This window comes from Archocentrus centrarchus, chromosome 5, assembly GCF_007364275.1.
Source record: "Archocentrus centrarchus isolate MPI-CPG fArcCen1 chromosome 5, fArcCen1, whole genome shotgun sequence".
Lineage (NCBI taxonomy): Eukaryota > Metazoa > Chordata > Actinopteri > Cichliformes > Cichlidae > Archocentrus > Archocentrus centrarchus.
The window spans coordinates 21,260,982-21,282,978 of NC_044350.1; the positions used below are offsets into that span (position 1 = coordinate 21,260,982).

The window sequence follows — 21,997 nt, forward strand, 5'->3', positions numbered from 1 at the left end:
CAGTATCACATCAAAGTGAGGTTTAAAATATGAATTCATATATATGAGTTTCTGCTTAAGTCATACCAAAGATCAGAAGTGATCATAAATCTGTTCCATAAGTGTCTTTCACTCTTTCCTACATCCATCCTGTCTGCTGATACCAGACATTTTATACCTTCAATTTTCGTGTGTGTGTGTGTGTGTGTGTGTGTGTGTGTGTGTGTGTGTGTGTGCGTATGTTTATAATACCTTGTGGGGACAATTTTCCTGACATATACTACGTTGTGGGGACCAATTGCTCCTTGTGGGGACTGGAACCTTGTCCCCACAAGGGGAAACCCTGTTTTTGGGTCAGGGGTCAGAGTTAGGGCTAAGGTATGAATTGAGTTTAGGTTAGGGTTAGGGTTAGGTATGTGATGGTTAGGGTTAGGAAAAGGATAAAGGTAAGGTTTAGGCTGTAGAAATGAATGGAAGTCAATGGAAATTCCCCACAAAGATAGCAAAACACACTTGTGTGTGTGTGTGTGTGTGTGTGTGTGTGTGTGTGTGTGTGTGTGTGTGTGTGTGTGTGTGTGTGTGTGTGTGTGTGTGGATGAATGAGATTTGTAGTAGAAAACTCTTGAGGTGCTCAAATTGAGTAGAGAGGTGTTATATAAGAGCCAGTTCATTTAGCTTATAATGATGGTTTCAAGATGCAGCTTATGAGAAGTGTCACTGTTCTTGAGTTCATCCTGGAAAAACTGGAGCCCACTCTCTTCCTTTGGTAGGTGAAAGTCAATGATGTTAGCAGGGACAGCCAACGTGGGTTTGCAGTCTGAAGCAGAGAGAGTTTTTGCCATCGGCATTTTAGTTGGAATATGACATTATTTCTTCAATGCACACCTACACATTCAATAATCAACATCATACATTTCATTGCTACCGCCCCCATTTTCAGCTGCTTTCTATTAGCAAGAAGTCACAGGAGTTCTCTACAAATGATCCATCATAACTATGCTTAATAGCCTCATGAGCTTTTTCAAGAGCTTGGAAAAAAGTTAACTGGACTTCTTTACTTTTAAAAAAAAATTTACTTAAAGAAGTCCAGTCATCCAGTCCAGACCTGGATAAGAGAATCTGCACAGACATGTGCTTAATAGCACCTTTTCACATGTACAAAACACAAAATTTAGAATTTTTCACTCTTGTGAAACACAAACGACAAATAGAATAAATCCAAGTGAGAAGTTGTTGCTGCACATGAAAAAGTTCTTTAATAACCTTCCATGCAACTAAAGTGTAATAATGGTTACAATGAGTACCATCCAGTGCCTTGAAAATGTTATATAGTGCTATATTTTTTAAACAAACAAGTGATATGATAATAATTACTTATATCTACTCATTTGAGCAGACATCTGGAAGACAAGACATCTGGAAATATTGATGTCCTTGACAGAGAGACAACGCAGCTAGGGTTGTCTCATAGTTATGGGTTTACTTAATCATCAGCTCTATAATCATGTTAAGGTTATGACATTTAAAACAAACCTTAAATGCACAGATTATTGAAGAGAGCACCTTGTGCCAGTGTGGAGTCATTTATTGCAAATATTGTAGTGTTGGTTGGAGTAACTGTCCACCGTATAGCTGCAGTGCATTAAAAGGCTAAAACCAATTACTGCAATGGAAATTTAGATACATCCTTTTACAGGTAATTAGCAACATGAAGTACAGAAGAAGTATTTTCGTATTTGTGATTGATTTTGCTGAAATCTTTTGCATTTGAATCTTTTTAACTGTTGATATAACACAATAGAAAAACTCTGCAAAGTTCCCCTTATGATGTTGTTTTGAAAAGCTCAGTAGCATTAGTATTTAGCTTTAATCTCTTCCTCTTACTGATCAGTGAATAACTTTATTATTATTATTATTATTTAAATCATGCCTGTTTTCCTTGGGCCAGTGATTTCACTTAGACATCTTGATATGGTTTTTCATGAACTTACTTGCTGTGTGCATCCTTAGGTATTTTATACAGGTGTAGGACAAGAACAGAAAGAGGCTGAGAGAGAGCAAAATGACACTGATGCCAAGGATCACATGAATGAAGTGTCCATCATTTCTCTCTGGAGAAAAGTCAAATCATAGTTAAGTTTCTTGTACAGTTATTCACCAACCCCACAACTGTGCTCTGTTGTGGAGTGATAGAAATATTAAATGCTGAGAAATGCATGCACTACCATCATTAATAAATTATAGCTTCTGTCTATAAAATGTGTGATTATGCATACATACCACAAACTGTGTCATGTGTTCTGTTCCCTGGAAAACGTTCAGCAAACCCAAATGGTCTGCATCTGTTCAGCAGAAAGTGTTTATGTCACTGTAATTTTTACAACCTCTTTCAGTTATCGCTGTGGCAGAACTTGCTTAAATGGGTCTTACTGTGTCAGCAGCTTGCAGATATTCTTTTGCACATCAAAATATTCATTTTCACGGCATATAGGTTCACACTGATACGAATACTCGATCACCTTTTCGTCTGAGGAGATGACTAGAGCAAACAAAAGAAATACTGTTTCAGTACACATTCGAGATACTTTGAAGCAGACATTTGTGGCTCTAGGGTGACTAATTCTATTGGCTTTGATGATCCTGTAACTTTTTCTTAAATTCAACTAATCAGTAATGATTCTAGTGTTGTTACAGAGGTTTTCTCTGGTGATGTGTGATGACATCTAGTAAGGATGGCAGCTTCAGACGACTGAATTGTTGGCATGTTAATACAACCTAGAGATCATTTCTGTGCATTGCCTAGCCAGGGAAAAACACCCATAAATACACACACAAAACAGTGATTGGTACCTTACATTGCAATACTCAAACCAGCATAAAGTAGCATAAGGGTTTTACTTGCAACTGTAAAAAAAAATCAAAATGTCCATTCTTACCTGTCTGTTTCAGTCTCTCGCCTATGACGCATTTGTCTTCCACACAAGTTGAACAGATGCTGTTGGAGCACAGGAAACCAGCGGCACAAGTACAGGTTGCATTTGTGGTTGATGTACATTTTCTATCATAAACTGTAGACAGACAAGAATTGAAACCACAGAATTTACAAACTAACGCAATGCTTTTTTTTTTTCTTTTTTTTTTTTTTAACCAGTTCTGTTAAATGCTCTCTCAGGTTCTCTGTCAAACTTACATTGGCATGTCTGGCATTTTTCACATCTGTCAAAGACATTGTCAAAATGTGAGAAAGATCCCTCTGGACAGGCTTCGCAGACAGATTGTTGGCTCTCAGAGCAGAACTCCTTCACGAAAGTGCCTTTAAAACCAGGAACAAATAAAATCAGCAACCTTCACTGATATTCACACAGTACCTTGAATGGAATGTGATAATTATGTCAAACAGATCAATAATGTAATAATTAGATCACACCAAGCAACACATTTGGTTAAAAGACACTCATCTTATTTTTTAAAAGGTGAATTATTCTTTTGGGTGTTTTACCTGGTTGGCACAGGTCACAGCATCGTCCATCTATCTTAGTCTGTCGAACACCACAGCCTTTAACATTTCCTATGGTCCACAAAGTCAGTACAAGTAATGACATAGGTCCCATGGAGAGGTTCAGGTGAATCATTGTGTCCAGTGCTCTGCGTCTGTGCTCATGGGTTTTATATTGGTTGCTTCCTGACGTCAACATGACACAAGCATAATGTGACAGCAGTTCAGGAAGTGAAAGACCACTAGTAAATATAGAATGCAGTGAGCACTTTATGAACGGGCTAAACTGAAAAAAATAATTAGTTTGGTTCAACTTGTTTTTGAACTACAATAAATTTACCAGATGCTATTTTATTTTATTTGTTGACAGTGAAGCTGTCTAATTTTTGTTTATCAAAAGTACCATTTGATGCTTGTTGTGCCCAACATCATGCATCTTTCCTCTCAGAGACTTTCCTGTAAAGCATGCATGTTGTTTCACGTATCATTTTAAAACATGTGCAAGAACTTACTTCTTGAATACTCCTGAAATAGGTACATCTGTTCAACTGATTAATGGATCTCTAACCAGCCAATCACATGGCAGTGACATTTAGTAATGTAGCTATGATAAAGATGACTTGCTGAAGTTAAAACTAAGAATCAGATTGGGGAGGAGAGATGATTTAAGTGACTTTGAACATGGCATGTTTACAGCACCTTGCTGAAACTGTGTCAGAAAGTATTAAGGCAAAAAAGGGACCCCAACCAGGTATTAGCAAGGTGTAACTAACTAAGTGTCTGGTGAGTATAATGTGGAAAAAAACTTTACTTTAATATTTTGCCAAAAATTGCATCTGTGAGGGCAGAAAGTCACCTAGTGTTGTAAGTATGACAGAATTTTATCAAGGACAAAATCTGAAGAGTTTCATTGGATATGTTCTAATTTTATTTAACTAAATAACAAATTGTCTATAAACTTTGTACTAAAACTTGACTTTTGGTTCTTCTGTTCCTTGTGTTTGATCTCATTGAATATAACATTGAATATAACCTTTCTCTCTTGAAATTACAAAAGCTCAAGTAAATATAATTGGAATAAGAAATTAAACTAAGTTACTAGAAGATCTGGGGCTAATAAAAAAACTCATCTCTCTCCATCTACAGCCTTTTCTGTCTGTCTGTTCTGCTTGTGTCAGGTCACAAGCAGAACTGTGTCTCTAAAGAACAGACAAGATCTCTATGTGGACAATATAATTGCTGCTTCCTACAAGTCAGAAAATGTAATTAAAGGCTGAGGTTTGGATATTTTATTGATTGTTGGTTTTCTTCAGGTGTAACCCCATACAGTGGTATGGCTTTCAGTGTGGGTGAAACACCACCACTGATTGGTCTGCACCTCATGTCTACCTCAAGTGTTCCACTTTATCCCAGCTACAGCTGGCCATTCTAACACAATGGTTATTAGATGTGACTGTTTTCCACTGTTCTGATACTCAAGTATTTGCAGTGACTCCAAAAGCAAACTGAAATGTAGTAGTGAAGAAACATGAAGAAACTGAAGCAATTACAAAGTGTAATAGTTTGGTTCCTGGAAATCCCATAAACCATAATGTGTGAGTATGATCAGCTCTACTGAAACCCAGAAGTGGCCTCAATGTACTCTGAAGTGCATGGAATGACTAAAGATTTGCATGGTATGTACAGCAGAACAAGCGTGTGATTTTTTTGTTGTTGTTGTTCAGGGTTATTTTTGCAGTCTGCATATATATATATATATATATGTAATGCAGGAGCACACGGTGCAAATGCATGGTGGTGTGTGAAGGTTTTACCGTTGTTCTTTGACCTTTTGGGGACAGATATTTTGACTTGCTGTTGGGTTGCTGATGGGGAGTTTCCTGGCAAATGAAACATACTGCTTAAATTTTGTCAAATGTCAGAAAATGAACCGCTTAATTTGATGTGAAAAACGCCATGCACGTAGTGTTCCTTAATTTTATGTATTTTGTTTTCCTCTGTCTAACATCACTGATGCCCAAAGTCCAAAGACATTTTGACTGTAGGTGTGAATATGAGAGTATATTGTTGCCTGTCTCTCTGTGCTGGCCCTATGTATAGTTCTCTGAGAAAGCTGGGACAGACTCCAGTACTCCAGCTACCCTGAAAAGGATAAATAACTGGATGATTTGGCACAAAAAGTAAGGACATTTCTGTTTGGTATACATGAGTTACAACAAAGAAATAATCGACCAAACCCAAATGTCCTTACTTTATGCTAAATTAAATATACACTGCTCAAAAAAAGAAAAAAAAATTAAAGGGCTACTTTAGAGTATAGCATCAAATCATTTAAACTTCTGGGATATTGACCTGGTCAGTTGAGTAGCAGAGGGGGTTGTTAATAAGCTTCAGCTGCTTTGGTGTTAATGACATTAACAACAGGCGCATTAGAAGGGCAATGAAACAACACTGAAAACAGAAATGGTTTTGCATGTCATGGCTATTGACCTTTTTTCCCTCCTCATCTTTTCTGACTGTTATTTTCAGTAGTTTTTCCTTTGTCTAGGGTCAGTGTTGCTGCTGGTAACATGAGGTGATACCTGGACTATACAGAGGTTATACAGGTAGTCCAACTCCTACAGGCTGCCACTCTAGTAGAGCTGGACAGGGCCGTAGAAGGTCCTTATCCCATCAGCAGGACCGGTATCTCCTCCTATGTACAAGAGACAACAGGATGAGCACTGCCAGAGCCCTACAAAATGACCTCCAGCAGGTCTCTAGTGGGCCCTGTGCTTACTGCCCAGCACTGTGGTGCCCAATTGGCATTTGCTATAGAATACCACAATTGGCAGGTCCACCACCGATGCCCTGCGCTGTGGTCTGAGGAGGCATGGCCATGGATGGATCCACAGATATCTACAGGCTAGGCAATGGTACCTGTAGATATCTGTGGATACTGCAATTAGGCATCAGGATGAAATCCTTGGACCCAGTGTCAGATCCTAAACTAGTGTAGCGAGTCCTGGGTTCCTCCTGGTGCACAACAATGCCCGGGCTCATGTAGTGAGAGCATGCTGGCAGTTCCTGGAGGATGAAAGAATTGATACCACTGAATAGTCCCCAAAATCCAATAGAGAACCTGATGCCCCCTGTGCAAAACTGCCACCCACTTAAACCACTTAAATGATGTGTCTCCCCATCATAAAAAAAACTACAGACATTTACTTCTGTCATTCACTGACAGGCCAAACCACATGGTTGCATGTCTGAAACTTCCTTCACGACGTGACGTAAGCATAGACGTGCTTACAACGCAGCGCTAAACAGTACCAGAATTGGCAGGTCCACCACCGATGCCCTGCGCTGTGGTCTGAGAAGGCATGGCCATGGAGGGATCCACAGATATCTACAGGCTAGGCAATGGTACCCTCACTGCAATTAGGCATCAGGATGAAATCCTTGGACCCAGTGTCAGATCCTAAACTAGTGTAGCGAGTCCTGGGTTCCTCCTGGTGCACAACAATGCCCGGGCTCATGTAGTGAGAGCATGCTGGCAGTTCCTGGAGGATGAAAGAATTGATACCACTGAATAGTCCCCAAAATCCAATAGAGAACCTCTGGGACATTATGTTTCAGTCCAGCCAACGCCACCAGGTTGACCTCAGACTGTCCAAGAGCTCAGTGATACCCTGGTCCAGATCTGGGAGGAGATCCGCAAGGACACCACCCATCGTCTCATAACCAGCATACCCTGACATTGTCAAGTATGCATACAAGCACATGGGGACCGTACAAACTACTGAGTGATGTTTTGAGTTGCTGCAGTGAAATTTGGCAGAATAGACTAGCCTGCTGCTTAATTTTTTCACTTTGATTTTATAGAGCCTTCTAATAATGTCACATCCTTTTGTTCCTAACATATTACCCAGTTTGCATCACCATAGATTTTTTTCCCATTGAGATCTGATGTGTTTTCAAAGTGCTCTGTTAATTTTTTTGAACAGTAAATGTCAGTTGACTGCTGCAAACAAGCAGCCTGGCAACATTACCTTGTGTTCAGGAAACTATTAACTTTTCTTTTTTTTTTTTCAAAGAAACACAAATCAGTCATAAAATTATCATCACACTAATATAGTCAATATTATAGTATTGTTTAACTTGATTGTCAAGGTGTTGAGGAATCTAAAGAAACATTAGTGAATCAGCCCCACTTGATGAAATTGATTTCGCACTGACTTGTGAAATTTTACTCACTCAAGGTTCTGTAAAATTGTCAGGATAACATGCCAGTATTTGCTTTCATTGTCATTTGCATGGACTCCATGTGTTGTTTTTCATTCTGCAGAAGTTGAGAGTCAAACTGAGATGATCAGTTCAATTTAGTCATGAGATTTCATTAATAAATGCCTGATGCCCCCTGTGCAAAACTGCCACCCACTTAAACCACTTAAATGACGTGTCTCCCCATCATAAAAAAAACTACAGACATTTACTTCTGTCATTCACTGACAGGCCAAACCACATGGTTGCATGTCTGAAACTTCCTTCACGACGTGACGTAAGCATAGACGTGCTTACAACGCAGCGCTAAGCAGTAGCTACTTGTATCACCACTGCCACAAAGGGCAGCAGGGAAATGGTAGAAATCAGGATTCCCCTTCATAAGCAAACTATAGAAGTGCCACCTACTTTGTGGCAAGAGTGGGTGGAAGAAAACATGTCCTGTTAACTTGTACCATAGTCTTTAAACTGATAAACTTTAAGAGCTCAGGAAAGGTATCATTGGAACATTTGATGCCACTGAATAGAGAAGGCATAGCTTCAACTAAAACAATGACATGACTACAGTTTTGACTTTTCCTGGAAATTTTCATATTTTCAAGTCTCTAAGGGCCAACAACCCTCTGATTTTATACATACAGTACAGGTCAGCAAGCTGCACGTTTTGCGGCTGCAGTGGAAACTGTGAGAAACTGCTCACGTCATCTTAAAGTTATGTCACTTGAGTCCACATCACACTAATCTGGCCAAGACATTATGTGAACTGAACTACCCAACCTCTTCACCTCTGCTTGTGGTTAACAGCTCAAGGTTACATTAGCTCAGCTGTTCACAATGTAAGTAATCTACCAGGTTTTCGATATGAAAGTAGAACACACAGAGAACAAACGCTGAGGGTCAGCTGCATGCATTGCATCATTTACTTTTAAACCGCCATAAAACAAAATACAGGAATGCAATACATAATTGCAGTACAATACAACAATTCTTCCTTACATTATAAACATAGCATCAAATTAAACTGAATATAGAAGCAAAGACAAAGCTTTAGAATAAAAATATATGTTACCAACATAAAGGGATTAATAGGTATTATATTTCATAACAAAAAGAAAAACAAAACATAGGTTACTATGAGCTTGATGTTTGCTGCAATAAGAAAGAAAACAATTCTCAGAATTTGCACACACAGAAATACAGTACCAGTCAAAAGTTTGGAGAGAGTGTACTGTACATAGATAGTTAAAACTAAACAAATTATAATAAAAAAAAAACTTAATAAAAACAAAACTGTATGTACAGCATATGCGTGTAAGCTGCTGTACTTCAAAACCAGAGACAGAAAGTTTTTTTCAGGTGCTGTATATTTCTTTGAAACCACACACCTACTTCCTGGATCACTGACATTTACTGAAAGTAAACTACCTGCAGGGACTGTTTCCAGTATGTGTGTTCTCTGCAACTCACACTCACTAGTTTTACAAAAAAGCAGCTACAACTGTAAAATCCTGCCTACTCACTGATGCATCAAGATTAATGTAATATATAACAAAACATGAGCAATTAAAAATTTAGGTCAACTTTACTGGTAATACTTTTTTTTTTAATGGCACTTAAATACTGAAATGTTTTTTTGTTTTGTTTTTTCTGTAATTCAGTGCATACTTAATGAATGAAAATGAGACTGTTATGTAGATATTTTTACTTAAATGAATGGCTCTGATTACTTAATCTACTTCTGTCTTTAAGTGAGAAAATTAGTTCATTTTCTTTGGGAAAGATTTAATGTATGGCAGCTTTTTCCATATTCTGTTCTTCACAAAGAGTCATCCAGGCACACACAGCATTACCTGCAGTTTATGAGTGCGTGAGTCTGGTTTCTGGTGCAAAACGTATGTAAAGAGAAGTATGAGGGCACGCTTTCATAACTCCTCTGACTATGTGATCCGAGAAACATCTCCAATGAGGTATAAACAACATGAAAGTCCTCACATTTACAAACATCAATCTTTCCAAAGGCCAAAATGAAAACATTAGAGGGAGCATGTCTCAGTGGGGAAAAAGAGCCACATTTAGGTCCCCAGGGGAACTCCCCCAAACCCACACACCACTGAAAGCATGTCTGTTTTCACAGACCAGCTAATTTTGAACAGAGCTGAGTAATCAAAATATGAGAAACAATGGGCAGAAAGACTTCATGCAAAAATTAAAGTATTTTTGTAAGGCTCTCCAACAGCGCATAATATTCTGGATCAGTCGTATTGATTGTACTGATCATAGTGGATGTTTCTCAGTCTTGTCACGAGCCCCATTAAGTGATACTAAATTATGTGATGTCATATCTAGAAAATATGAACATTTTAGGCATTTAGCGGCATAATCTCTCAGGTCACAGTGCAAAAATCTGCATATCAATATGTTGGTCAATATGAAGGTTACACAAATTTTTTCAAGCAACATAATAATAGTAATAGTAACATTAATATTCGTTATAATTTACAACAGTTTAAGAAGTAAATGTTAGACTTTGCTACTTAAGCTGTTTCACAGTTTAAAAAGTGAAGTATGATACATGCATTATATGTTTCTGATAATTCACTCATGATTCTATTAAAACAGAATAAACAAAAGTCAAATATTGACTTGAGAATACACCTGTGACAATACAGATAAGGTAAATAGTTTGATGTATTTCTAACACAGAAGCAACACTATAAGGAAAAAGCAAGTGACAATAATGATATAATGATTATCTGATCTAAAAGTTCAGCTGAGTAATTCATGCCCAAAAGAAAAAAAAAAAAAGTTTAACCTCAAGGTTCCACCACGTTTGACTTGAGCGGAAACTGACTCCCATCACAGCTTTCTTCAACTGGCTTCGAACACAATGAGTCCCCTGCTGCAAAAAAATAATTAATTAATTAATTTTAAACAAAAATATATATATATATATATAATGATTAATTGATGAATTAATTCAATAATATTATTCACAATAGCCATTTCCTACTAGAAATATGCTGTTTAAATTGAACAGATCTAAGAGTATATGAAGCATACTGTGCAAAAATATTGTCTATATTCCCTATAGTGGAAAAATATGACTGAACTAAAAAAATACATCTTTGACATGTTTGAGAACTTTTAGCACTTTTAGGGAATAAACTGGCTTTTCTTTAGGGGCAGGGGGGATGGAAGCTAGCCAGACTGTATCTTGGTGCAGGTAAGCTAATTCTTGTTGGCCGCAGCTTCAGATTTTGGGGTATCACTTCTCTGATCTAACTTCTCAGCAAGAAACCTTATCTTATTCCCTGAAGTGTGAATCACTTGCCACATACGTTGTACTGTTTTTTGTCTGTGCCAGCAGTCGGTGATATGCAGCTTGCAGGTCACAACAGTTAGCACAAGCAGTCCGGCAATTCCAAAAATAATGAGGGCCATACCTGGTAAGACAAAAGAAGTTTGCTACAGTTTACTTAGCATTACTTTTAAATCTGAGGTTGCATCATAAGAAGACGGCAGGGAATGGTTTACCAATGTGGTTGCCTGTGTATATAGAAGGGGCGGTGTTCTTTGTAGAAGTGACCACTTGTGGAGTAGTGGTGGCAGTGGTAGTCTTCTTGCTCGGAGTGTGGGCCCCCCCATGTGGAGGTTGAGTTGTTGAACTTGTGATACAAGCAATTATTCTTGATGTGGTGAGTGTAGTGGGATAACTATTACTGTCTGGCTCATTACAGGTGACATCTGACGTAACAGTTCCACTGATGTTCACTCCTGATTTACATCTAGAATGGATAAAGGATAAATGATAAAGCTGTAATTAACTAACTGCATTGTTGAAACAAAAGCTTAATCACAATGCATTTAGGGCAAAACACCAGAATACATACTCTTTCCATTTTTTACACTGTGTGTCGGATTCCGAGGTGAAAAATCCTTCTTGACATTTTTCACATTTTCCTTTTGAAAAAAAGATAATTGATTAAAAAGACAGTTTCTTCAATGTATACGGATCAATGTATATGTGATCAAATATTGTGATCCGCTTCTGTACCTCCTTTTGTTAGTCCATATCCCTTGTCACATTTGCAGGTGGAATAGTCGTCATCCCATGGAGTAAAGTTGTCTTTACACTTGCATTTTGTATTTGTCAATTTGGTACATTCCTCTTTAATGGTACTTCCTCTATCTGCAATAAAGAAATAAACAAGGAACATTCTTAATCCCAGTGTCCAAATTTGAGTGTACACTACCAATTTTGCCTCCATTAACCAAGTAGATTTATCATCATTATAGTTTTTTTTCTAAAATGGTATCAAAGCTTTAGCACTTACCACACTTGGTACATGGTTTACAATATTTTGAAATTCCTTCTTTATCCTGGTAATACTCTCGTGGGCAGTCTTCACAACGAGCTCCATCACGAGATAGTTTTTTACCTTCATTGATTTCACAGTGTAAAAAGAAAGGACTCATTTGATCACAGCGAATAACACACTTTGAAAATTAGAAAACAAAGTGGAAAAACTGTATTTTACAGCATTATATACAGAGTCAGTAAAAAGATTAAAGGCATACTTTACCTTTCGGGCATGTCGACATTTCATGTGGGTTAAATGTCAGACTAAGTATAAGCAGTTTGAGCAGAATCATATTCAGTTCTTCAGTGCTGAGAAATGCCACTGCTTCCTGTGTGACATACAGCATAAAACTGAGAGACACAGAAACGACATCTGGTATAACAGTTTAGGAAAGGGGGAAACCCATGCTACCTACTGATAACCTCAGAGGTTTAAATTTATCTTAAAATTACAATGAATCTATGGTACACTTTGTAAATTCACTGATTATTACACAGGTTAGTAAAGTTTTATTGATATGTATAAAACAAACTGAAATACAGTTTTTACATTATGTATGTTATTATAGCATGTTAGTAATAAAATAATTTCAATGAGTAGGTTTTCTAAGATACTAAAATATAGTTTCTACTTTTCTAGGATTCCACTGATGAATAACTTAATTCAGTTATTCAAAGAGTCATCAAACTCAACATGAATCTAAAATCTGAATATTGATAATGACTGACATACTGACAAACTGACAAACTGACATAGGTTCATTTGATTAATGTAAAAGATAAAATATATTTTTCAAAATGTCATTCTAACTTGAACGTCTTTAAAAATAACTTTTGTCCATATAAAGTATTCGAGGGGGAAAATGTTTTATACTGAATCATTTTTAGCTTGTTTATTAACCTTTTTCTGTTTTTTTCTTCTTTTTCATTCAGGAAAATGGTTCCGTTCTGTACTGTGGTTGAGCTATCGGAAACTATGCAGCTTTGTGTTGTTTTGCCAGAAAGAAGTTGTATTTATGGACTCAAAAGGCAAATGGGGAAAAAAAAAAACATATCACTGATTCGCTGCAAAATAAACCACACAAGCTAGCATCTTCAAAACGGATGTTGAAAAAATGCAACCCTCGTTCCTCAGGTTTAATCTGTATGTCAGTTAGATTGTGAAAATATTTTAGGTAAAGCAACACAAAAGTTAATATACTCATATTCCAGTGATTCAAGAATTTAAAAAACTAAATAAATAAAAAACAGACTGCCCCTGGCATAATGACATAGTTTGAGCTATGATTACTAGGCCTGTACGGTTTACTTTGCCCATTGTTTGTCTCTCTTTAACAGAGGGCCTAACTGGTAACATACTATAACATAACTAACTACACTCACTAGCCACATCATAAGATCCATTTGTTCAGCTGCATTATGTAACCATCCAATTGCGTGGCAGCATCTCATTGCATTTAGGCATGTAGACATGGTCAGGACAACCTGTAATAATCAGCTGTGTAACAGGCAGGGTAAGACAGAATGCTTAACTTAAACTTCTGCTTTATTAGCTGGGAAAAACTCAGGGCAGAGCTAGACAAAGCCAGCCAGGCAAAAAACTCACGCTGAATAAACAGACGGGAGAGCACACAGCAGGCAGGAATCAATGGCGACAACGTGACAGAGAATTAGGGGAAACGCAGACCACACACACACACACACACACACACACACATCAAAGACTAAATACAGAAACGAGACCAGGACTGAATATGGGAAACACAGGGAAACAGAAATTAAATACAAATAACCATAACCCAGGACAGAACTCCAATATGTAACTAAGAATAACAGAAAGTAAACAGAACCCAAAACTCCAAAAATAGAAAGCACTGGGTTGTAGACCTGCTGAACTTCAAAGTGAGCATCAGAATGAGAAAGATTGGTGATTTAAGTGATTTTGATGGGCTGTTCTGAGTATTTCAGAAACTGCTGATCTACTTGGATTTTCCCCACCCAGCCATCTCTAGAGTTTGTCTAGAAACTATCCCATGAGTGGCATTTCTCTGGGTTAACACAGAACTCCCAAGGTGGTCATTTTGATCTTTTTTAAATTTTGCAGTGTAATATCTTGGTTGCTATAAAGCCCATGTAACTGTAGGACCCTGATGTTTCCTAAATATGTGTATTATATTCTAACGTTGTCATTTTATTAAAATTACAAGACACAAGAGAGTTATGAGTGTTTCTACCTAGAACTCCCATAGGCAGTCATTCTGACCGCAATACATTATTATTATAATAAATAAATATGATATGTATAAATATAATTTGTAATCAATAAAAGATCAAAGAATACATCGATCTGTAATGTTATCAATCAACTAAAGATGGTTGTTCCCATGGTCATAGCAGTCATATTGACCATATACATATATGGCATAATTTGGTGAAATTGGATGTTTTTTGATCCCTGATAGCTGCCTCTTGCTGCCCACTGTTGATGGGCAAAGTGTCATTCCTGGTGTTCTCAAGAACTTGAAAAAAGGTGGCTGGACTTTATTTAAACCCTAGTGGGGATTGCCCCCTTTGGAGGTGGTTGTTAACCCATTGTTATTCATCATCATATGAGCCAAGGTGTTAAAAAAAACAACAACATATGGATCATTACCACAAAGGGTTTTCTGTGAAACCTGTAAAACCACTGTGAGACCTGTGAGACCTTGTCAGTGGGGTTTGAGGTACCCAGAAGGGATTTCTAGACTGTATTGAAGGAAGCTGACAGCTGGTGTCATAAGCCACAACATCTGTTCAATAATGGCCTCTTTCACTCCTAGTTTAAACCATTTTTGTTTGATGAACAGTAGCATCCTCATAAGACATGTGGTTATCCCAACTGGACTTTCATCAAATCAGTGAAGATGCACTGGAAAGCAAGTCAGACACCAACTGGGGAGTTGGTGTCTGACTTGCCTGGGTCTCTCCACCATGTGGTTGAGAACTGAAGAAGCCTTTCGGATGAGAGGTGAAACGTCTTCAAGAAACAAAAAGAAGTCCAGTCGCCTTTTTCAAGCTCCAGAGACAAATGGAGCAAGATCATCTCTTACATAGCAGGTTTGTCAGAGAAATGCAGGAAAATTTTCTCCAAGCATGAAGTCCCAGCCACACTCTAAGACAGAAACTGGTCTCAAGGACAAAACTCCCAAACAGAAACTAAGCATCATAGTGTATGCTGCGCAGTGCAGCGACGAGACCTCTATATTGGGAATCCAAACAGCCACTCCACAAAAGCATGGCATTCTCCCAAACTACTGTACATCCACCAAATACATTGAGCACACAGACAGGTAACATGACAACTCAGACAAGAGGACACCACTGATGTATAAATCCTGTCAGTCATATGAGCCTCTTGTCATGGGTCAATGAACAATGACATCTGAGTATTAAGACGCTGTTTTCAGTAAAGGAGGAAATGAGCCGCGCTCTTGCCAGACATGTTATTGACTTATAGCATGTCAGTTATAGTCGGGGACTTTAATATCCACAGAGATGATGACTCTGACCTCTTTTCCAGAGGTTTTATCAGCATCATGGATTCTTTTCATTTTACCCAGCATGTGTCTGGCCCCAGACGTGCCAAAGGACACACTCTGGACCTTGTTTTTACTTAAGGTTTAAATATTGATTCTATTTGTTCTAAGGACATTTTTATTTCTGATCGTCATTGTATTCTTTCTAACTTGTTTTATCATGTCCCTCTGTCTCCTGTTCGCTGTGTGATTAGTTCTCGCTTCTTAAATTCCTCTATGGTGGAGAAATTCTCTGATAATTTTCATTTATTTTTATCCCCCTTTAATAGTGTTGATCGCACAGCAAATCTTTTTAATGATCATTGTCTTTCCATTTTAGATGAAGTTTGTCCTGTTAAAACGAGATTGGCTCCTGTTTCAAAACCAGCATTCTCTGTTTAAAGCGTACCTGTCATAAAGTTGAGCACCTATGGAAGAAAACATTACACGTTCATCTGCTTCATTTAAAGGATCTTTTAGTTTCTTTTAACAATTCAGTTAAAGATGCGAGGGCTGCCTGTGTTTCAAAGCTGGTCATAAAGCGTAGAGGTAATCCGAAGTTATGTGACACCATTAGTGACATTTTTGGACAAACACAGTATTCTTGATAAATTTCAGTCTAGTTTTCCACAGACACAGCTCTTCTTAGAGTTTACAGTGACATTTTGATGCAAAGTGATTCAGGAGAATGTTCTGTTTTGCTGATGCTGGACCTTACTTCCGCTTTTGATACTGTTGACCATCAAATTTTCCTTGATAGGCTGAGATACTGGGTGGGTATATCTGGGTCTGCTTTGGAGTGGTTCACATCATATCTATCTGAACGATGCTTTTCTGTAGCTGTTTCTGGGTACATATCTTGTTATACTTCTCTTGCATGTGGTGTGCCCAAGGTTCTGTTTTGGGCCCCTTATTGTTTTGGGGTTTTTTTGTATTTACTCCCTTTACAGCACGTGTCAAATTCAAGGCCAGATCTGGCCCGCTATACAATTATATTTGGCCGTGAGATAATTTCAAATAGCTATTATTAATAGCTAATAGGCTCCCACCACTTGTACTACATATCCCACAATGCACTGCAACAGATGCTGCGCAGGCCAAGACCTGTGCACTAACCCGCTTTCCCAAGTTGCCACTGACACATTGATCAGTAGTTTTACAGTGATATTTAAGCTAGTCTGACCCTCAAAAATGACCAAACAAAAAGTGGACAACAGGAATTTTCCAAATGGGTGGGAGGCAAACACTTCTGGAAACAATTACTTTAATAAATCTATGAAGTGCAGTTTCTCAGCTTTCAAAAACCATTTGAATTTTTCCAATAGGACAAACAGTCATGTAATTACGGTGATTCAAAGTGCATTTGGTCAGATGTCTCAGCTGTGATATTCTGAAATAAAAGTCAACTTGGATCTTTTTCTTCCTCTCACTTAGGAAAGGTTGGGTGAGTTTCACTGACTCACTTCAGCCACAGTCCCAGCTTATATTAGCCAGATGTCTGGTGTGTTCTTGTCTGGCTCAAACTAGGGCACCTGAAGAACCTGCAAAACTTATGTCATGATCCTGGGCCGGTGGCCCAGTGCTTTGTGTTCTTTTGGTTATGTTTGGTTATCTATGATTATGTATGTTTGGTTTCTCTCATGTGGGTCTTCAGTTGGTTATGGGTTTGTGCTTAGTCTGCATTATGTCTTTGTTTACTTCCTGTTTTAGTTTGATAGTTTAGTACTCCCTGTGTGTCCTGTCTAGTTGTCTTCCCTTGTTGATTAGGTAGATTCTGTTCACCTGTGCCCTGTGTTCCCCAGCTGTTTCTTGTTACCCACCATTGCCTTCTGTATGTATTTAAGCCCCTGGGTTTGCTTTGTTCTTTGTCGCGTCATTGATGGTTGTTCTCTGCTGTCCTGCATGTACGTCTGTTTGCACAAGTCAAGTCTAGTTAGTTTCACGCCTCTCCGTTAAGTGTATGCCAGGGAGAGCTCATGTTAATGTCTGTCAGATTGGGGTAAATAAAGCGAGTGAGTGAATTACACCTGTCCCGAGTCTGCTATTTGGGGTCCTCCTTCCTGCCTGCACGGCGGCCTGCCATGACAGAATGACGCGACCACGAATGGACCCCGCAGACTCCGACCCCTACAGTGGCACTCGCCTGGCGCTGGGGGGACCTGCTTTTTGGAACGGTCCCCGGCGACGCCACTCACCTCCTCCTCCTAAGCCACGAGTTATCCGCACTGGCGGAATTTTTTTGTCTCCTGCCGCTCGCTCACCTGTCACTCCGCTCACTGGTCCCTCCCCTCCTCAGCGGGCGCCGCAGCCATGGCGGAAGGGGAATCCCTGGCAGCAGCTGCATGATTCGTCCCCGGAGCCGTGCGGTATGACGCCGCGGTTTTCCACGCCGCAGCCACGGAGGACGAGATCCCGGAGGAAGCAAAGAGACTTTTCGCCGGAGCCGCCGCCCGGAATGACTCCGGAGGAGTCGTTTTTCCGGTTCCTGGGACACAGGGGTCCCTGGCCTCCCAGCGCTTCCGCTTCGCCACTGCCTGCCGCTGAGGGAGGAAGGCCAAGCTCCCGGCAGCGTCGGAGAGAATCGCCGCGGAGTCAGTCACCACAGCTTCAGGTTTCCACACAGCCGTCACCGCTTCATACACCATTAATCATGTCCGTGAGTGACTCTTTGTCTATGCCTGTTTCTTTGCACCCCAAAAAGAAAATAATGGAACCAGATTGTTGTAAACCACTGTGTAAACAGCCCAGTGAGGGATTTAAGCAGGACTCCTGTAAACATGTTTTGGAATTGTGCATTCAGTGGTTTCGGCAACCCTGTGACAAGCAGGGGAAAGCCATAGCACTCAGACTTCATGGACAAATAATAGAATACCCCTGGCTTACGGACTCATTACCACCATTAACTCATAGTTATGTAGAGCGAATACTGAGTTGGACTGAACTCCCTTTTCCTTCAAAGACCCATAAAACTACTTCTGATACTTTGGCCACAGAAAAGACTGCAGACACCCATTTCCATGCAGGAGATGTTCCGCGGGTGGAGGCAGCCACGGACGGGCTGTCCTCTGCACCCGTACCTGTTCCGCGGGGGGGGGCAGCCACGGACGGGCTGACCTCTGCACCCGTACCTGTTTCGCGGGTGGGGGCAGCCACGGACGGGCTGACCTCTGCACCCGTACCTGTTTCGCGGGTGGGGGCAGCCACGGACGGGCTGACCTCTGCACCCGTACCTGTTCCGCGGGTGGGGGCAGCCACGGACGGGCTGACCTCTGCACCCGTTCCTGTTCCGCGGGTGGGGGCAGCCACGGACGGGCTGACCTCTGCACCCGTTCCTGTTCCGCGGGTGGGGGCAGCCACGGACGGGCTGACCTCTGCACCCGTTCCTGTTTCGCGGGTGGGGGCAGCCACGGACGGGCTGACCTCTGCACCCGTTCCTGTTCCGCGGGTGGGGGCAGCCACGGACGGGCTGACCTCTGCACCCGTTCCTGTTCCGCGGGTGGGGGCAGCCACGGACGGGCTGACCTCTGCACCCGTTCCTGTTCCGCGGGTGGGGGCAGCCACGGACGGGCTGACCTCTGCACCCGTTCCTGTTCCGCGGGTGGGGGCAGCCAGGTCCAAGCCTTCACATCGGTTTTCAGCGTTAACCGCAGCAGCAGGTTCTCAGTCAGCCTCAGCCTCAGCTCACTCCCAGCCATCTCAGTCAGATTTCCCTAGCTCTCGGTCAGTTTCCACGCAGCCAGATTTCCCTAGCTCTCGGTCAGTTTCCACGCAGCCAGATTTCCCTAGCTCTCGGTCAGTTTCCACGCAGCCAGATTTCCCTAGCTCTCGGTCAGTTTCCACGCAGCCAGATTTCCCTAGCTCTCAGCCAGCCACCTCCCAGCCTCAGTCTGCTGTAGAGCCAGCCACCTCCCAGCCTCAGTCTGCTGTAGAGCCAGCCACCTCCCAGCCTCAGTCTGCTGTAGCGCCAGCCACCTCCCAGCCTCAGTCTGCTGTAGCGCCAGCCACCTCCCAGCCTCAGTCTGCTGTAGCGCCAGCCACCTCCCAGCCTCAGTCTGCTGTAGCGCCAGCCACCTCCCAGCCTCAGTCTGCTGTAGCGCCAGCCACCTCCCAGCCTCAGTCTGCTGTAGCGCCAGCCACCTCCCAGCCTCAGTCTGCTGTAGCGCCAGCCACCTCCCAGCCTCAGTCTGCTGTAGCGCCAGCCACCTCCCAGCCTCAGTCTGCTGTAGCGCCAGCCACCTCCCAGCCTCAGTCAGCTCTCCTGTCACCCTCATCCTCACCATCTGACTCACCCGATCTATCTGCAAAGCAGCCCCAGTCGTCGGAGGAGACGGCTGCGCGCCCTGCAATGCAGCCAGGGAGTTCCGCTCAGTCCGAGCCGATGGGGGTCTCCGCTCAGTTCAAGCGCTCCGAGCCAGGGGGTCCTGCGCCGGAGCCACCAGGGGGTTCCGCTCGGTCCGAGCCCGTGCTGGAGGGTCCCGCTCTGTCCGAGCCTCCTGTCCTGCCTCGTCGCCGCCGCCGCTGGGAGCGCGGTCGGCCTCCAGTCTCGTCTCTTCGTCGTCGCTGGGAGCGCGGTCGGCCTCCAGTCTCGTCTCTTCGTCGTCGCTGGGAGCGCGGTCGGCCTCCAGTCTCGTCTCTTCGTCGTCGCCGCCGCCGCTGGGAGCGCGGTCGGCCTCCAGTCTCGTCTCTTCGTCGTCGCCGCCGCCGCTGGGAGCGCGGTCGGCCTCCAGTCTCGTCTCTTCGTCGTCGCCGCTGGGGGCGCGGTCGTCCTCCAGTGACTCCTCTTCGTTGCCGCCGCCGCCGCTGGGAGCGCGGTCGGCCTCAAGCCACGCCACGTCCTCGTCCACGTCTTCGTCCTCGCCGCCGCCGCTGGGAGCGCGGTCGGCCTCAAGCCACGCCACGTCCTCGTCCACGTCTTCGTCCTCGCCGCCGCCGCTGGGAGCGCGGTCGGCCTCAAGCCACGCCACGTCCTCGTCCACGTCTTCGTCCTCGCCGCCGCCGCTGGGAGCGCGGCCGGCCTCAAGCCACGCCACGTCCATGTCTTCGTCTTCGCCGCCGCCACCGCTGGGAGCGCGGTCGGCCTCAAGCCACACCACGTCCACGCCGCCGCTGCCGCTGGAGGCGCGGGCGGCCCCCAAGACTGAGTTGCCACTTTTGTGGTTTCCTTGGCAGGCCCCCTGAATGGTGTCTTTGGGGTGTTTGGTCACTCATGTTTTGTTTTTGGATTTTTTTTCCAGCCTTGTGCTGCCGCTTTTGTTTCTGTACTAGTTCGTTTTTTGGACTTTGCTGCCCTTTTGGCCTTTTTGTCTCGAGCCCTCCGTCCTGGTCCCCCGCCCCCCGCCCTGGTTGGGGTTTTGTTTTGTTTTTCGTTGCGGCCGTCGGGAGCCGGCCCTTGAGGGGGGGGTACTGTCATGATCCTGGGCCGGTGGCCCAGTGCTTTGTGTTCTTTTGGTTATGTTTGGTTATCTATGATTATGTATGTTTGGTTTCTCTCATGTGGGTCTTCAGTTGGTTATGGGTTTGTGCTTAGTCTGCATTATGTCTTTGTTTACTTCCTGTTTTAGTTTGATAGTTTAGTACTCCCTGTGTGTCCTGTCTAGTTGTCTTCCCTTGTTGATTAGGTAGATTCTGTTCACCTGTGCCCTGTGTTCCCCAGCTGTTTCTTGTTACCCACCATTGCCTTCTGTATGTATTTAAGCCCCTGGGTTTGCTTTGTTCTTTGTCGCGTCATTGATGGTTGTTCTCTGCTGTCCTGCATGTACGTCTGTTTGCACAAGTCAAGTCTAGTTAGTTTCACGCCTCTCCGTTAAGTGTATGCCAGGGAGAGCTCATGTTAATGTCTGTCAGATTGGGGTAAATAAAGCGAGTGAGTGAATTACACCTGTCCCGAGTCTGCTATTTGGGGTCCTCCTTCCTGCCTGCACGGCGGCCTGCCATGACAACTTAGATGAACATCAGCAACAACAACTCTCATTTTACATGTTTCCAGCATTTAAGGCCTTGCAGACAACCTGCAGTTACCTCCGAGCCACCCTGCTGCTTTGCTCATTCTGGAGAAACTATTCATTAATAAGTTTATCAACCTCAGCTATTTGCTATTTCCTTAAATTTATTGTACCTGGATAAACCACTTGAAATGTAACACCTCATTTTAAGTGGGCCAAGCAAACATTTATATAGAGCAATATCTAACATCTAGTAAACAAAAGACAGAAAATAACAAAACAAACAAAAAAGTCACAAAAAAATAAATTAAAATTACGACCTCATAAAAAACAACTCTAGCAATTGATTCAGTCAACAAAAATAAAATATATTAAGCAAAATAAGTGGACAGTTATAGACTGT

The 21,997-nt window shown here is 42.1% G+C and overlaps 2 protein-coding genes across 2 annotated transcripts; both read right to left on the reverse strand.

The window, feature by feature from the left end:
• Positions 1 to 584: 584 nt before the first annotated feature.
• On the reverse strand, positions 585 to 3,600 carry tnfrsf18 (tumor necrosis factor receptor superfamily, member 18). The gene is made up of 7 exons (XM_030730484.1): positions 3,479 to 3,600; positions 3,170 to 3,292; positions 2,916 to 3,047; positions 2,410 to 2,518; positions 2,260 to 2,321; positions 1,971 to 2,090; positions 585 to 796 (listed from the first exon to the last, which is right to left on the reverse strand). Exons 1-7 carry the CDS (start codon positions 3,588 to 3,590, stop codon positions 651 to 653), a joined length of 804 nt encoding a protein of 267 aa, XP_030586344.1. The 5' UTR covers positions 3,591 to 3,600; the 3' UTR covers positions 585 to 650.
• A 5,281-nt stretch (positions 3,601 to 8,881) lies between these two features.
• Positions 8,882 to 12,445, reverse strand: LOC115780790 (tumor necrosis factor receptor superfamily member 4). Its single transcript, XM_030730198.1, has 7 exons — positions 12,322 to 12,445; positions 12,073 to 12,177; positions 11,793 to 11,927; positions 11,629 to 11,698; positions 11,273 to 11,523; positions 11,077 to 11,181; positions 8,882 to 10,637 (listed from the first exon to the last, which is right to left on the reverse strand). The coding sequence occupies exons 1-7, from the start codon at positions 12,443 to 12,445 to the stop codon at positions 10,552 to 10,554; spliced, it is 876 nt and encodes a 291-aa protein (XP_030586058.1). The 3' UTR covers positions 8,882 to 10,551.
• Between the last annotated feature and the right edge of the window lie 9,552 nt (positions 12,446 to 21,997).